This window comes from Symphalangus syndactylus, chromosome 6, assembly GCF_028878055.3.
Source record: "Symphalangus syndactylus isolate Jambi chromosome 6, NHGRI_mSymSyn1-v2.1_pri, whole genome shotgun sequence".
In the NCBI taxonomy this organism is placed as follows: Eukaryota; Metazoa; Chordata; class Mammalia; order Primates; family Hylobatidae; genus Symphalangus; species Symphalangus syndactylus.
Genome location: NC_072428.2, coordinates 48,522,566 through 48,540,055, shown reverse-complemented (window position 1 = coordinate 48,540,055; position 17,490 = coordinate 48,522,566). Strand labels below are relative to the sequence as shown.

Below are 17,490 nucleotides of genomic sequence, written 5' to 3'. Positions count from 1 at the left end.
TTCCATGCCAATGGAAACCCAAAAAACACCAGGAGTCACTATATCAGACAAAATAGATTTCAAAACAAAAACTGTAAGAGACAAAGTGTCACTATACAGTGTTAAAGAGGTCAATTCAGAAAGTGGATTATAACAATATTAAATATACATGCATCCAACACTGGAGCATCCAGATATATAAAGGAAATATTATTAGAGCTAAAGAGAGAAATAGACTCAATATAGTAATAGCTGGAGACTTCAATACCCCAGTATGCCTGATGAATATTGATGCAAAAATCCTGAACAAAATACTAGCAAATCAAATTCAAAAACACATTTTTAAAAAATCATTCATCATGACTAAGTAGGATTTGTCACAGGGATGCAAGGATGGTTCAACATACACAAATCAATCCAATGTGGTACATCATATTAACAAAATGAAGGACAAAAACCATATAATAATTTCAACCGATGCTGAAAAAGCATTTGATAAAATTCAACATCCATTCATCATAAAAACATTTAAAAAACTATAGAATGAGCATACCTCAACATAATAAAATCCATATATGACAGATCCACAACACGTGTCCTACTGAATGGGTAAAAACTGAAAGCCTTTCCTTTAAGACCTAGAACATCACAAAGATGGCCACTTTCACCGCTGTTATTCAGCATAGTACTGGAAGTCCTAGCTAGAGCAAACAAGAGAAAAATATAAAGGGCAACCAAATTAGAAAGAAAGAAGTCAAATTATCCTTATTTGCAGATAATATAATCTTATATTTGGAAAAATCAAATGACTCCACCAAAAAAACTATTAGAGCTGATAAACAATTTCAGTTAAGTTGCAGGATACAAGATCAACATTTAAAAAATCAATAGCATTTCTCTATGCCAACAGTGAACAATATGAAAAAGAAATAAAAAACAGAATCTGATTCACAACAGTCACAAATAAAATTAAATAACTAGGAACTAACCAAAGAAGTGACAGATATCTACAAAGAAAACTGTTAAACACTGATGAAATAAATTGAAAAGGACACAAAAAATGGAAATATATTCCATGCTTGTGGATTAGAAGAATCAATACTGTTAAATGGTCCATACTACTCAAAGCAGCTTACAGATCCAGTGCAATCTCTATCAAAATACCAATGACATTCTTCACAGAAATAGAAAACACAGTCCTAAAACTTATATAGAACCAGAAAAGATCTCAAGTAGCCAAAACTCTCATAAGCAAAAAGAACAAAACTGGAGGAATCACATTACCTGAATTCAAATTATACTACACGGCTATAGTGAACAAGACAGCATGATATTGGCATAAAAATGGATGCATACACCAATGGAACAGAAAGGAGAACCCATAAACAAATCCACACACCTATAGTAAACTCATTTTTGACAAAGGTTCAAAGAACATACACTGGGGAAGAGAGAACATACACTGGGGAAAAGACAGCCTCTTCAATAAATCATGCTGGGAAAACTGGATTTCCATATGCAGAAGAATGAAACTGACCCCTGTTTCTCTATATATACAAAAATAAAATCAAAATGGATCAAAGAACTAATTCTAAGACCTCAAATTATTAAACCACTACAAGAAAACATTAGATGAAGTCCCCAGAACATTGGTCTGGACAAAAATTTCTTGAGCAATACCCCACAAGCATAGGCAATCAAAGCAAAAATGGGCAAATGGGATCACCTCAAGTTAAAAAGCTTCTGCACAGCAGATGATACAATAAACAAAGTGAAGAGACAACACACAGAATGGGAGAAAATATTTGCAAACTACTCCTCTGGACAAGGGATTAATAAGCAGAATACCTAAGGAGCTCAAACAACTCTTTAGGAAAATATCTAATAATCCAGTTTTTAAAATGGGCAAAAGATTTGAATAGACATTTCTCAAATGAAGACATACAAATGGCAAACAGACATATGAAAAGGTATTCAACTTCATTTGTAGTCAGAGAAATGCAAATCAAAACTACAATGATATATCATTTCACCCCAGTTAAAATGGCTTTTATCCAAAAGACAGGCAATAACAAATGCTGGCAAGGATGTGGAGAAAAGCGAACCCTCGTACACTGTTGGTGTGAATGTAAGTGAGTACAAGCACTATGGAGAACAGTGTGGATGTTCCTCAAAAATATAATTACCATATGATCCAGCAGTCCCACTGCTGGGTATATACCCCAAAGAAAAGAAATCAATATATCAAAGAGATATCTGTACTCCCATGTTTGTTGCAGTAATGTTCACAATAGCCAAGATTTGGAAGCAACCTAACTGTCCATCAACAGATGAATGCATAAAGAAAATGTACATAGACACAATGAAGTACTATTTGGCCATATAAAAGAATGAGGCCCTCTCATTTGCAACAATGTTAATGGAACTGCAGAGCATCATGTTAAGTGAAATAATCCAGGTACAGAAAGACAAATATCACATGTTCTCACTTATTTTTGTGATATAAACATCAAAACAATTGAACTAATTGAGATAGAGAGTAGAAAGACGGTTATTAGAGGTTGAGAAAGGCAGTAGAGGGTTGGAGGAGAAGTGAAGATGGTTAATTGGTACAAAACAATAGTTAGAATTAATGAATAAAACCTAGAATTTGCTAGCACAACAGGGCGACTATAATCAATAATATTTTAATCATACATTTTAAAATAACTAAAAGAGTATAATTGGGTTGTTTGTAATACAAAGGACAAGTGTTTGAGCGGATGGATACCCCATTCTCTATCATGTAATTATTATACATTGCATGCCTGTATCAAAACATCTCCTATACCCCATAAATACATACACCTACTATGTACCCATAAAAATTAAAAAAAAATTTTAAAGGAAATAAAATTTTTGCTTTTATTTTGTTTTTCCATCAATATTGTTAAAAAATATCTCTAGTGTTGATAATTTATTTTTACTTTATTATTTTCTACATAAACAGTCATCTTGTATAATACTTTATTTCTTCTTTTCTATTGTTATGCCTTCTATTTCCTTTTCTTGTTATAGTGCCCTGGCTAGTGTCATCCATATCACAAAGAATAGAAATGCTAACAATGGCATCTCTTTCTCATTCTCAGACATGAAGGAAAAGCTTTCAAAACATGAGTAGTTTTTCCTAGATGAAGTAGTTATACTATTTCAATTTTGCTAAGGCTTTTTAATCACAAATTGATGATAAAAATTATCAAAGTCTTTTTTGAGTCTGTGGCTGTCATGTTTTTTTCAAGAAAAAATAATATTTTTATTCTATTCTTTTTTATACTTTTAAGTTCTGGGGTACATGTGCAGAACATGCAGTTTTGTTACATAGGTACACATGTGCTACAGTGGTTTGCTGCACCCATCAACCTGTCATCTACATTAGGTACTTCTCCTGATGCTATCCCTTCCCTGGTCCCCCAACCCCTGACAGGCCCCAGTGTGTGATGTTCTCCTCCCTGTGTCCATGTGTTCTCATTGTTCAACTCCCACTTATGAGTGAGAACATGTGGTGTTTGATTTTCCGTTCTTGTGTTAGTTTGCTGAGAATGATGGTTTCCAGCCTCATCCATGTCCCTGCAAAGGACATGAACTCATCTTTTTTTATGGCTGCATAGTATTCCATGGTGCATATGTGCCACATTTTCTTAATCCAGTCTATCATTGATGGACATTTGGATTGGTTCCAAGTCTTTGCTATTGTGAACAGTGCCGCAGTAAACATACATGTGCATGTGTCTTTATAGTAGAATGATTTATAATCCTTTGGGTATATACTCAGTAATGGGATTGCTGGGTCAAATGGTATTTCTAGTTCTAGATCCTTGAGGAATCCCCACACTGTCTTCCACAATGGTTGAACTAATTTATACTCCCACCAACAGTGTAAAAGTGTTCCTGTTTCTCCACATCCTCTCCAGCATCTGTTGTTTCCTGACTTTTTCGTTTGTTTGTTTTTGAGATGGAGTCTTGCTCTGTCGACCAGGCTGCAGTGCAGTGGTGCAATCTCGGCTCACTGCAAGCTCCGCCTCCCAGGTTCACGCCATTCTCCTGCCTCAGCCTCCCAAGTAGCTAGCACTACAGGCACCTGCAACCACGCCCGGCTAATTTTTTGTATTTTTAGTAGAAACGGGGTTTCACCATGTTAGCCAGAATGGTCTCAATCTCCGGACCTCGTGATCTGCCCGCCTCAGCCTACCAAAGTGCTGGGATTACAGGCGTGAGCCACCACACCCAGCCTTCCTGACTTTTTAATGATTGCCATTCTAACTGGCATGAGATGGTATCTCATTGTGGTTTTGATTTGCATTTCTCTAACGACCAGTGATGATGAGCTTTTTTTCTTACTTTTGTTGGCTGCATAAATACCTTCTTTTGAGAAGTGTCTGTTCATATCCTTCACCCACTTTTTGATGGGGTTGTTTCTCATAAATTTAAGTTTTTGTAAATTCTGGATATTAGTCCTTTGTCAGATGGATAGATTGCGAAAGTTTTCTCCCATTCTGTAGGCTGCCTCTTCACTCTGATGATAGTTTCTTTTGCTATGCAGAAACTCTTTAGTTTAATTAGATCCCATTTGTCATATTTGGCTTTTGTTGCTGTGGCTTTTGGTGTTTTAGTAATCAAGTCTTTGCCCATGCCTATGTCCTGAATGGTATTGCCTAGGTTGTCTTCTAAACAAATTTCTCTCAGAGCCCCATACTTGACACACAGAGGAAGGGGCCCATTTCCCAAATAACATTATTCATGGCCCTTAAGCCCTGCCTATGATTCAGTATGGAATTCTAAACCGTGCATTTGTTCAGAATTCTATGTAAATAGTGTATTGCATTTAAGACCCCCAATACCATGTCCTTTGACTTCTTTAAGGATAAATTTTACCATGAGTGAACTTCCTATTTCTCCTAAATTCGGACAAAACTGAAACATCAGGTGTGTTACATATAACACTATACTGTTTATGACAAAAATGATTAATTGTAAATTCTTTCCATACAGAGGCCAGTATATTCTATTTTATACTTTATATTTCCTTGAGTGCAGTGATTCTTATTGCTGTAAAAACCTTGCAGGGACCCTGGAACTAAACACTATACTAAACACTATGTAAAATATATTGATTCCAGTTAAGGTCCTGAGGCTTCTAAGCAGGATGGTTCCTCTGCCTGTGCTGCCACTTGGGATTTCTATTTGAAGACCAATGAGGACTATGCTCACCAAATAGAAATGCCTGGTGTGATTCTACTGGCGTGGTGAATTTTTCAAGTATGATGTTCTAAATAATTGCATACACTGAGTCATTTTTGGTTTTCTGTGATTGTACATATTTCAAATAGTCCTTTTATTTTGAAACAAAGCAATATTATAGTCTGTAATTATTCATTTCCATATGTTAAATCTTAGTTTTGTTTCTGTTGCCTATTCCTTCCACTGGCTTTCATGCTTGGTACCTTGTTTCCTTTTGTGTTGGTCATTATTTTTCACTGTGTGTTGGTTATTGATTTTGAATAATTACCAGTAGGAATCATTGAGGTGTGAGTTTGTTGTTTGCTTATTCAGTTCACCCTGATTCAGACCACCTGTCCCTGACCATGTTATATTCAAATTCAAGCACTGAGCTTCTCAAGCTCTCCAGGGCTGCTAACCTGTGCCAGCCTTGGTTACTTCAGGTTTTCCCTTATCCTGAGGATATATGTGAGGTGTAGAAATCAGACTTCTCACCTGGATATGCCATAGGCTTTGATTTGTGGCCCTCTCATCCCAAAAGAACACTAAAGCCACAGCTCAGGATAATAACAATCTTCTGACTTGTCAAATTCTCTCTCGGCAAAAGCATTTTTGAGTATTGGGCCTACTTCTCTAGGTTATCACATTTTCTGATAAGATAATTCCTTATTATCCTGTAAGTTCTAAAGTGAAATTTAAGATATATTTAACATTTTATTATGTTTTAATTGTACTCACTATGGCACTGATTAAAATGACCAATTCTGCCGCTGTTGGAACAGAAACCTCAAAAGTAAATTACATGCATGTGAATGAAGATTAGACTCATAGAGATGTTACACAGGTAACACCACATTCAACATGAACTGTCCTCACCTTTGGCAGCAGTTGTTCAGATGTTATGTTCCCAGTGAGACCTGCAGTGACTCCTCCCTGCCCCTGGCACATCAACCTTCCACATACTCTTCCACTTTTTCTTTCTCCATAGCACTCATCCCCTTCTAATAGTAGGTATCACTTACTTGTTAGTTTTATTGTCTGACTCCTATGTTAGAAGACAAATTCCATCACGACAGACATCTGTGGCTATTAGTCACTTATATCCTCGTCTAGGGCAGTGCCTATAAGAATCATCAAATAGGCCGGCTGCAGTGGCTCATGCCTGTAATCCCAGCAGTTTGGGCGACTGAGGTGGGCGGATCACGAGGTCAGGAGATCAAGACAATCCTGGCTAACACAGTGATACCCCATCTCTACTAAAAGTACAAAAAATTAGCCAGATGTGGTGGCGGGTGGGCCTATAGTCCCAGCTACTCAGGAGGCTGAGGCAGGAGAATGGCGTGAACCCAGGAGGCGGAGCTTGCAGTGAGCTGAGATCGTGCCACTGCACTCCAGCCTGGGCGACAGAGCTAGACTTTGTCTCAAAAAATATATATAAAATAAAAGAAGAATAACCAAATAGTTTTATTTATTTATTTTTTTTTTTTTTTGACAGAGTTTTGCTCTTGTTGCCCAGGCTGGAGTGCAATGAAGCCATCTCAGCTCACTGCAACCTCCGCCTCCTGGGTTCAAGCGATTCTCATGCCTCAGCCTCCTGAGTAGCTGGGATTACAGGCGCCCATCACCATACCGGGATAATTTTTTTTTTGTATTCTTTGTAGAGACAGGGTTTCTCCATGTTGGTCAGGCTGGTCTTGAACTCCCGACCTCAGGTGATCCCGCTTCCTTGGCCTCCCAAAGTTCTGGGATTACAGGCATGAGCCACCGTGCCCGGCCTCAAATATAGTTTTTGAATGTACAAAATAAAAAATAAATGAATAAAATGATTGATTTTCTTGACAGAATGTTGGGATTGTTGTCTGAAACACTAAAGAGGGGACAGGAAAGAGAAATAAATCTGGTAGTGGTCAGCATACAGAGGTTGATTAAGCCTCTCCAGGGGCAGACATACTTTCAGAGGACAGGCAGTCTAATCCCCTTGAGTTGCCTAAGTAAGATGAGGCTCTGACCACGAACGAGTCACTCCAAAAGGTTGTTCCTCACAGTCACAATGTCACACTATATGCTGGATTCTCCTCTTGGAAGTTATTGCCTGATTTTTTTTTTTCCACTCAGTCTCTAAGGAGTTCAGAAACTCTGCTCATTCCCACAGAAGCCAATGGTTTTGATCTGACAGAGAAATTCATAGGTTAGTCAGGGGCATCTAACAGGTTCTTCTCTGGGACCCTACAACCATGCTGGAGACAGAGAATAGAAACACAGACCAGATTGCTGTGGGTCTACCAAGCTCATTGTCAGCAGGCAACCTTTCTGGAAGAAGAATATCTCCAGCAACTTTACTACGGTTCCTTTGTCATTTTCTCTCACAATGTACTCAGTAACAACTATAGATATCAGGCATGTATCTCAGGATAAGCTGATGTTGAAAATGGCCACAGTCTGAAGGTTTAAAGGTATGCCTTAACTTATGGCTGAAAACATCTCTTGAAAAAATAAGAATAAAATTTTTAAAGGATTTTCAGCAGATAAAGCATTTTTTATGTGAAACTATTTGCATTCTCAATTATAAATAAAGCAAGTGGACTTCTAATTTCCTATTCTGTCTGAAAATCTTCCCTCCTGATTGACTAAAAAGCTCCACACTGGGTAATGGTCTATGGACAGATATATTTTGACCACAAACACTCAGTGTCTTATTATTATCATATATGAAATATTAATATATCAAATTCTTCAAACTAACTAGTTTCATCAAGAAAATATTTTTATTCTAAGCTCTCTCTTCAGAGCCCCCTTAATCTCCTTGTTCCTGAGGCTGTAGATCAGGGGGTTCAACATGGGAATCACCACGGTGTAGAACACAGACACCACCTTGTTCTGATCAGTTGAGTAGCTGGACTTGGGCATCACATAAATGAAGGTAATAGTCCCATAGAACAGAGTGACTGCAGTGAGGTGGGAGGTGCAGGTGGAGAAGGCCTTGTGGCGGCCCTTGGTGGAGCGCATCTTCAGGATGGTGATGAGGATATAGATGTAGGATATGGCTATGACACACACAGTGGCCACAATGATAGATCCAGAAGAGATACCTGGAATTATTCCAAAAGTAAAATCATGGGAACAAGCAAGCTTCAAAAGTGGTGAATAGTCACAGAAAAAGTGATTGACTTTATTTGGCCCACAGAAGGACAGTCTTAATAAGCAGCCAATGAATGTCCAAGCATTCACACATCCACCCAGGTAAGACATGCCCACTAAGATGATGCAGACTCCAGGGGACATGCAGGTAGAGTAGAGCAGGGGCGAGCAGATGGCCACATAGCAATCATAGGCCATGGCAGCCAGCAGGAAGCACTCAGCTGTACCAAACGTCACTACAGAACAGAGCTGGGCCACACAACCAGCAACAGGGAGAGAGGTTTCTTTCCTTAGGAAGCTTATGAGCATGACAGGTGTGACTGATGAGGAGTACCCAATGTCTACAACGGCCAAATGGCAGAGGAAAAGGTACATGGGTGTATGAAGATGATGACTTCTTCTCATCAACACGATTATGCTAATGTTACCCATTAAGGTGACAACATAAATTCCTAGAAACACAAGAAATAAAATAGCACAAACTGTAGTATCCTCAGATAACCCCAAAAGAGTAAACTCTACCACAGTGGTGTCGTTTCCAGTCCCCATCTATATTGGGAATGGTGCCAACTGAAAGAAAAACAAATGAGTATTATAATGGTATTAAATGCTATAATTGCACACTTATTTTTCCAATATCTATTTAACAAAAAAGTATAACAATGTAGGCACTCATGTAAATTTGGGAAGAAAATGCTTTCACACACAGTATCTTATGTAAGACTTGAAAACATTAATGTTCACTGATGTAAGGTCAGGAATACTCAGAAAAATCTTTTTTTTTTTAACTTAACACACTCAACTCGTATTGGATGGTTAATTTAGGTGTTCTGCAAGCACATCTCAGAGATGGCCACGAGAATATATAAAGAATCCAGTAACTCAATCTTCTAAGGCCAAAGACATGATTGAAGGGAGACATAAATGTCAGAACAGACCAAGATTCATGGAAAAGAACAGCTGTTCAAAAGGATGTTTGAGGTATCATCTATTGTATCAAAGATGTGTAGTCATTAAGAATTCTGAATTCCAAACAGAGGTCAAACAGATTAGCTGCATGCTAATCCATAGGACCAAGAAGAGGTCAGTAACTCAACACTGAGCTGTGGTCCCCACCCAGAGATCTCACAATTGAGGAAAAGTACACCAAATACCCAGGAAGTCTGGACCGAGACAGAAGGTGAAGTAATGCACTCACATTATAAACAAGTAAACAGAGGAAGACTAAGGTTTTAAAGAGGAGATGAGATATCTCCTGATTATCTCAGGATCAAGCTATCTGATTCATGATAGTGAGCCAATCTAGAGAAGACATGATCAGGTTACTCCGGGAAGGCTCCAAAGACACAACTTATACCCAAGACTCTGCATAAGCTGGGGCTAGGTTGCTAACAGAAAATTCCAGCCTTCCATAGAACACAAATATCCAGCCCTATCTGAATAGTTGCTGTCTGATAAAAATTGCATCTGTAGGTCAGCTTCTGGAAGGCCCTCCTCCGTACCAACTCACTTGAGAAAAATCATGAAAATGCAAGAAAAGCAGGAAAGCTTTCTCAGAGCTTCAAAAGGTCCTAGAAATAATCTACTCAATTTCTCCCACTTTACAAAATTATAACCTGAGATCTAAAAAAGATAGATAATACACACAATTGTCTAACGTAACTTTAGATCAAATGGCTTTCTGGAAACTGAGCTAAAATGAAGAACCATATTCTTGGACTTCTTCTAATTCATTTACTATCTTTATTTCACATATTATACATCTTTTCTATGATTTCTAAAGAAGACTATAGACTATCAGAAAGTATATTTGGTTCATTACATATTTAAAAAGGTTTTAAAATTATGCTAACATATAAATAATACACTTACTCTTGAAAAGGTAATTTTGCAGTGCAGTAATTCACATAAAGATGCGGCTGAGAGATAACGACAATTCTGTGAGGCAGGTGATAGTCTCCTTCAGTGTCCAGCACCTAGGGAATTGATATGCTTTTGTTTTCAGCTGAACAGTTGTGAGTGCCTGATAAATGAGGGGTCAGATTTCACTAAGATTTTCTTTTTTCTGAGCAATGAAAGGGACAGATATGGAATGTTAGGGTATATGCAAAGTAGAGAGTAAAATAACCACTACATTTAAGCTAGGCAAAGATGAAGTGAGTACCTGAGATGGGTAAAATCAACAAAACGGTTCTAGCCCTTCTGCAAGGATTGAAATTTTGCTATAATTATTCTACTAGTGAAAATAAGCAGGAAAAACAAGAAATGGTGGTAGTTACAGTTTGGGATGCTTAAAAATGAGATTATGGAAAAGCTGCAGTTATTGGCAAATGCTAATGTCTAACAATGGGAGAGACAGGTTTTAGGGAGGAAAACAAATTTTTTTTGAGGATATGTCAAGAAACTAAGAAGCCAAAATGTTGGAAGCATCCTCTATGTGGAGGTATTAAAACCATCAGGAATAGTGACAGAAATAACGTAAGAAAATGAGTGAGCCAGAGCCAAAAATCTTCCAAAGATGCGGAGACATGATGCTAGTCAGTTGATGATTGCAAATGCATGAGGAGAGAGAGGTAAGATTGGTTAGTATAGTCAGATGACATAAAACTCAACTATGGGTATTTGTCGGTAGGAAGGAGAGAGAATGTCCACAAGCAGCAACAAGGGAAATGGAAGATCCTATCCACCACCAGGTTCGGAGTAAAAGTGGTAAGAGAAAAAAAAGTTCATCATTTGAGAAGGCTGCAGAGAAAACATTGTCCTCAGGGAGAGCCAAGTGTCTGTTGAAAAGGACAGTGAGGGAAATGGAATGTTCAAAAGCGATATTGAGGACATAAGAAATTTTGTTGATAACTGTGACTACAGAAGGGCGCAGGAAAAAGGCTTCAAGAGTTAAAGAGAGATGGATATGGGACCTCCTGATTCAAGAGAAGGCTTGGATACTTGAAAATAACCTTTCTTAGCTCCAGTTGAACAGAGATGACATTCTGAGAGAGAGAGTACAGAAGATAATACACACAATTGTCAAACATACATTAGTATGCTACAATTTAATTGCTGAATGAGCAGAAGGGAGAGTGAAAGCTAATCCCAAAGTTGTGAAGATTGTGAGGAAGGGGTAATAGGCAAGCAACTCAGCTGACCTGGAGTGACTTAACAGTTTTGAGGCAATCCCAGTATCTCACCCAAGGAAAAGTCATCCCTATTGAAGAATTTAAAACCAATGAGAAAAACTAGTAAGTAAAATCAAAGGGTCAAAGATCCTGGAGTTAAAAAAAACAAAAAAACTGGATTCCGGTGATAGCCATTTCTGAGATTACTGTAGTGGTGACTTCACATAGATCCAAAACTGCCATTGCTAGTCATGGTTACCTTTATGGAGTATGCATCTTGAATATTACATACGGTCTGTCAAGACTTTCATCTCTACCTATGCTGTTATTTCATATAGAGTTTCAAAAAATTGGCTAGAAATAGAGAACATCTTACTAGGACAGGGAAGAATGAAGATGAACAGATATTATACAAAATGTTTAAACTGAACATGGAGATATAAGAAAGAAAATTTCCAAAATAAGAAGTTGATTTTTACGAAGGAGAGAAAAATTACCATAAAAATAAAATGTATACTTCATCATAAATATGAAAAAATATTTGAAAATATATATTTGTGTCTGTATTTGTAGGGTCTCATGACTTTATGAAAAAGTAACCTTTATTGGTAATAGAAGTAGGGATTACAGCATAGAAAGACCAATATGCACCAAAGGGCGTCAGCAAAATGAGGAAGAATGTTGCAGTGGCTGCTACAAAAATAGGGTTGCTGATACAGAAATTCCATGTTGATTGGTTGGGAATATGTGTAAAGAGAAGCAGAAGATACAGAGTCTTAAAGTGAATGAAGGAACATAAGCAATTTATCTTGGGCAAGAAATGGCTCCTGAAGGAAATTAACTTTCATCTTTTTTTTTTTTTTACTACTCCAGTGCTTTTTAGAAGTCTGAGGATACACAAAATAACTGCTCAATACATGGGAGAACCGTCAAGCAGTCACAATTGTGCCCAGTTGGAATGGGCTGCAAATTGGTGAGAGCACTATGAAAGAGATTCAGGAATTACAGGTCTACCTGAGCTAATGTGATGCTGTGACATTTTAAAATGATATTCTAGGATTCAGCATAGTAAATTAATCTACTAGTCTATACTCTACACATCCATATGAAGATAATTCTTTAAATTTCTCAATAGATTACTTTCACTCTGGAGTCTGCAAACACTTTGCTCTTCGCTTCTATGTATCTTAAGTATCCAATTGATGCCTCTATTAGAATTAAGAAAAAAGAGAAGCAAAAGTGTTTTTTTAAAAAAGTAGAGAGGAATGAATGAAAGGCAGAGGAATATGAAAGACAGACCATACAGAGGGAGCCAAAAGAGGTGCTACAGCTGATAAGATAAAACAGGGAATTTTTACTTCACATGTCAACAATTTAATTCCAATTTTATCAATTATATCTTCTTCTATGGAAGAAAATTAAGATAATTCAATGTTTTCCTACATCATTTAATATAAGGTTTATTTACTCTCGGAAACTTCCATTCTTTATTGCTCCTCAACAATAGCAACCACAAAAATTCCCATAATTCTCTTTTTAAAGATCAACCAAAATTAAAGAATAATGTATTTTTCTTTAAAGAATTTGCTCTAAAGCAGACTGAACTCTCTAGCACATGTGCACTGCTCTCTCTTTCTCACACACACACACCACATGCATATGCACACACACACTGGCATCAAAGTCATGTGCTCATCCAGCCACATTATTTTCACACTTTTACTCTGAACTAAGATGCTTGAATAATTTTATGTCTGAATTAACTGATCAATAGCATGCTATGTTAAGAACACCATGCAATTACATGTTTGAACTCCAAAGTCCTATCTTCCTTATCTTTGTACAGGACTTTATTAAGTGGCATGGACCCAAGAATGAATGAATGCTTAAAATTTTGGAAAAGATAGATGTGTATAACAGAAATTCAGAGTCAGTTATACATGCTATTATGGCATGGAAGCAATGTGTTGGACAGAAATGCCATGAGCTTTGGAGACATGCGGCCCTGGGATTAGATTCAGCTTTGTCACCAGCAATTTATGGAATCTTGGAAATTTTACATAAACTGTTCAACTCTTCATTACGTTATTTGTTTAAAAAAATACTTCACATGATTCTTGTGTTGAATAAGATGATGTAAATGATAATACCAAGTATGGAGCATAGAAATAAGTGAATGTTCAACAAATGAGTATTTCCTTTAAAAAACTATACGTTAACTTCTAATAAAAAATGAGAAACAAACATTCCTGTATCAATAGAAAAGGGAAATTATTACCTGCAGATGAATGTACATCAGCAATAATGACAAATTCCAAAGAACTGTCACTATATAGGAAGGTGATATTTATGAGATTTGGGGTCCTTTGGGATATAGCCTCTTGAGTACACTACTTGTTTATAAAAATTTCACTGAAAATTCATCAAGACAATGAAAATTACAGGTACATATGCTCATAATAATATGTGTTGCTGCTGGGCATTGGTGGCTCACATTGTGATCCCAGCACTTTGGAAGGCCAAGGTGGGAGAATTGTTTGAGGCCAAGAGTTCAAACAAGCTTGGGCAACATAACAAGACCCCATCTCTACAAAAAATATATAAATAAATAAAAGTAAAATTAGCCAGGTGTCATGGCTCATGCCTGTAGTCTCAACTACTCAGGAGGCAGAAATGGGAAGATTGATTGAAGTCAGGAGTTTGAGGCTGCACTGAGCTACAACTGCACCACTGTATTCCAGCCTGGGCAACTAAGCAAGACCTCAACTGAAAAAAAAAAAGTCTAAAAACATCTGTAAATTTATTTATTTTTAGTATGCATTAGAATTTTTTAATAAAACTTTTTGATGAACTGCTAAAACCCCTGTAACTATATTGAGATTTATAAGACTAAGCAAGAGTACAGTGTACCAGAATAATTTCTCTTCAAAATAAAAATTCTTCTGGGAAAAAATAAGTGCTTATGTTTTCTGTATGTTTCTAGATGATACTACCTTTATTTTTTAATTAAACTTTTTACTTTGAGATTACTGTAGATTTACATGCAGTTTTAAGAAATGTAAATAATACAGAGAGATCTTATATGCCCTCTACCCAATTTCTTCCAATGAACGCATTTTTGAAAAACTGTAGTATAATATCACAACGAGGATACTGGCAGTGATACAGTCAAGATACAGAACATTTCCATGAACACAATGACCCCTCACATTACTCTTTCATAGCCACAACAACCTCTGTCCCATCCCCATCCCTTCCTTAACTTCAGGAATCCTCTAATATGTTCTGTTTCTACATTTTTATAATTTCAAGTATTTTATTATTATGTAATATCCCTTTCTGCCTCTAGTAATTTTCTTTGCTCTGAAGTCTACGTTATTCAATATTAATATAGCCACTGCTTTTCTTTTGATTAATATTTACATACTATGTCTTTTTCATTATTTTACTTCCTTTTTTGGATTTTATTTTGTTTTTTTTTTGGGGGGATGGAGTCTTGCTCTGTCACCCAGGCTGGAGTGCAGTGGCACGATCTCGGCTCACTGCAACCTCCACCTCTCGGGTTCAAGCGATTCTTTTGCCTCAGCCTGCCGAGTAGTTGGGATTACAGGCGCCTGCCACCATGCACAGCTAATTTTTGTATTTTTAGTAGAGACGGGGTTTCACCACATTGGCCAGGCTGATCTGAAACTCCTGGCCTCGTGATCCGCCTGCCACAGCCTCCCAAAGTGCTGGGATTACAAGTGTGAGCCACCACGCCTGACCCATTATTTTACTTTCAATTTGCCTATATTATTATGTTTGAAGTGACTTTCTTGTAGACAGCATAGAGTTGGGTCATGTGTTTTAGTTCACTTTGCTGGGTGAGGGCTCAAACAGAAATAAGGAACATGCTGTTTTGAAACTGGAGAAGAAGTGATCCTTGTTAGACAGTGACAGAAAGTCTAGCTTAATTTTGACCTAGAGTTATGTGGAAAGCAGAACTTGTAAGTGATGAACTTGGATGTTTAGATAAGCAGATTTACAAAGTGTTGAAGGTACAGCCTATTGTTGTTGTTTACTCAATGTATTAAAATGTGAGAACAAATTACTTAAAGGTGAAGGACCCTCTTGTCTAATGATGTGAATAGTCATAACATACATGGGAGAACCAGAAGGTTTTCAAAAATGATATAGTTTCAGAAACACCACCAGCTTGTGCTAAAGGGACAGAGACAGAACAAGATGAAAGAAGGCTGTAAGACTCATAAAATTCTACAAGCAGGAAAAGGCTGATAAAACTAATCAGCTACAAATATGTGCTACCTATCAAGAAAAAGAAAGGATAACTTCAAGAACAAACCTTTTGGCCCAAAAGCTGGAGCCTTGGGTCTAGGATTTAGAGCCAGCAGTGCACACAGAAAATATTAGTCTCAGACCCAGAGCACAGAGCATTGAGTCACTAAGTGTTATTCGTAGGCCTTGAAATGCCGTGTTTGCCCTGCTGAACTTCAGAATTGCTTGGGTCTGATGACCTTTTCCCTCCTTCCACTTTCCCCCTTTTAGAATGGAAATGTCTATGACTGTTACATCATGATGCCTGTATCATCATTATATTTGGGGAACAGATATCTTGATATCTTGTCTTCTTGTTTCACAGGTCCAGATGGAGAGAAATTTTGCCCCAGGATGGATCATACACAGTATCCTACCTATATCTGATTTAGGTAATTTAGATAGTAAGATTTGGGACTTTCAAGCTGATAATATTTAGATGATATTTTGGGCTTTAGTTGATGCTGTATCGGGTTGAGGTTTTTGAGGATTTGGAGGTGGGATGAACATATTTTACCTGTGTAATGAAGATAAATCATTGGGGGCCAGAGAGAAGACTGTAGCAGACTGAATAATGGCCCCCAAAGATATCAGGCTCCAATCTATGGAATCTATAAATGTTACCTTACTTTAAAAATGGTCTTTGTGCCGGGCGCGGTGGCTCACGCTTGTAATCCCAGCACTTTGGGAGGCCGAGGCGGGCGGATCACGAGGTCAGGAGATCGAGACCACGGTGAAACCCCGTCTCTACTAAAAATACAAAAAATTAGCCGGGCGTCGTGGTGGGCGCCTGTAGTCCCAGCTACTCAGAGAGGCTGAGGCAGGAGAATGGCGTGAACCCAGGAGGCGGAGCTTGCAGTGAGCCGAGATCGCGCCACTGCACTCCAGCCTGGGCGACAGAGCAAGACTCCGTCTCAAAAAAAAAAAAAAAAAAAAAAAAAATGGTCTTTGCATATGTTACTAAGAATCTTAAAATGGAGTGATTATCCTAGATTGTCTGGGTGGGCCCTAAAAGCAATCACAAGTATCATTATAAGAGAGAGACAGAGGGAGAATATGACACAAACAGAGAAGGAGAAGGCAATGTGACCAAAGAGAAAGAGATTGGAGTGGTATAGCCACAGCAAAGGAATGCCAGAAGCCAGCAGAAGCTGGAAGACACAGGAAATGGATTCCACCTTGGAGCCTCCAGAGGGAGTATGGCTCTGTTGCCACCTTGATTTTTGCCCAGTGATACTTATTTTAGACTTCTGGCCTCCAGAACTGTGAAATAATAAGTTTCTGTTATTTTAAGCTGCCAAATTCATAGTAATTTGTTACAATAGCCACAGGAAACTAATACACGATAACAAATAATCACTCCCTCCAGAGGTCCCAGGGTATTTGTCACATTAATTCACGTATTCATTCATTCCAAAATATGCAATGAACACTACTATATCCCAAGCTTCCTTGGGATGTAGTGATAAAGAAGTCAGAAAAAAAATCACTGACCTCATAGAACTTACATTCTAGTATTCTAGTGTTGGGAGATAACAATAAATCATATATATGAATGAAATAAGGAAGCAAACCATGTAAAGGTTTGGGGGAAAGCTTTTCAAGGAGGTTTTACTTCCTTTAAATTTGAGTAATGCAAAATCCATGAGAAGAATAAGCCAGTGAGGTTAGATCACAGTAAGCCAACATT

General features: G+C 37.7%; 1 protein-coding gene across 1 annotated transcript; it reads right to left on the bottom strand.

Annotated features, from left to right (window-relative positions):
* Positions 1-7,805: 7,805 nt before the first annotated feature.
* On the bottom strand, positions 7,806-13,781 carry LOC129484453 (olfactory receptor 5P3). Its single transcript, XM_055282559.1, has 2 exons — positions 13,765-13,781; positions 7,806-8,943 (listed from the first exon to the last, which is right to left on the bottom strand). The coding sequence occupies exon 2, from the start codon at positions 8,920-8,922 to the stop codon at positions 7,987-7,989; it is 936 nt and encodes a 311-aa protein (XP_055138534.1). The 5' UTR covers positions 8,923-8,943; positions 13,765-13,781; the 3' UTR covers positions 7,806-7,986.
* Between the last annotated feature and the right edge of the window lie 3,709 nt (positions 13,782-17,490).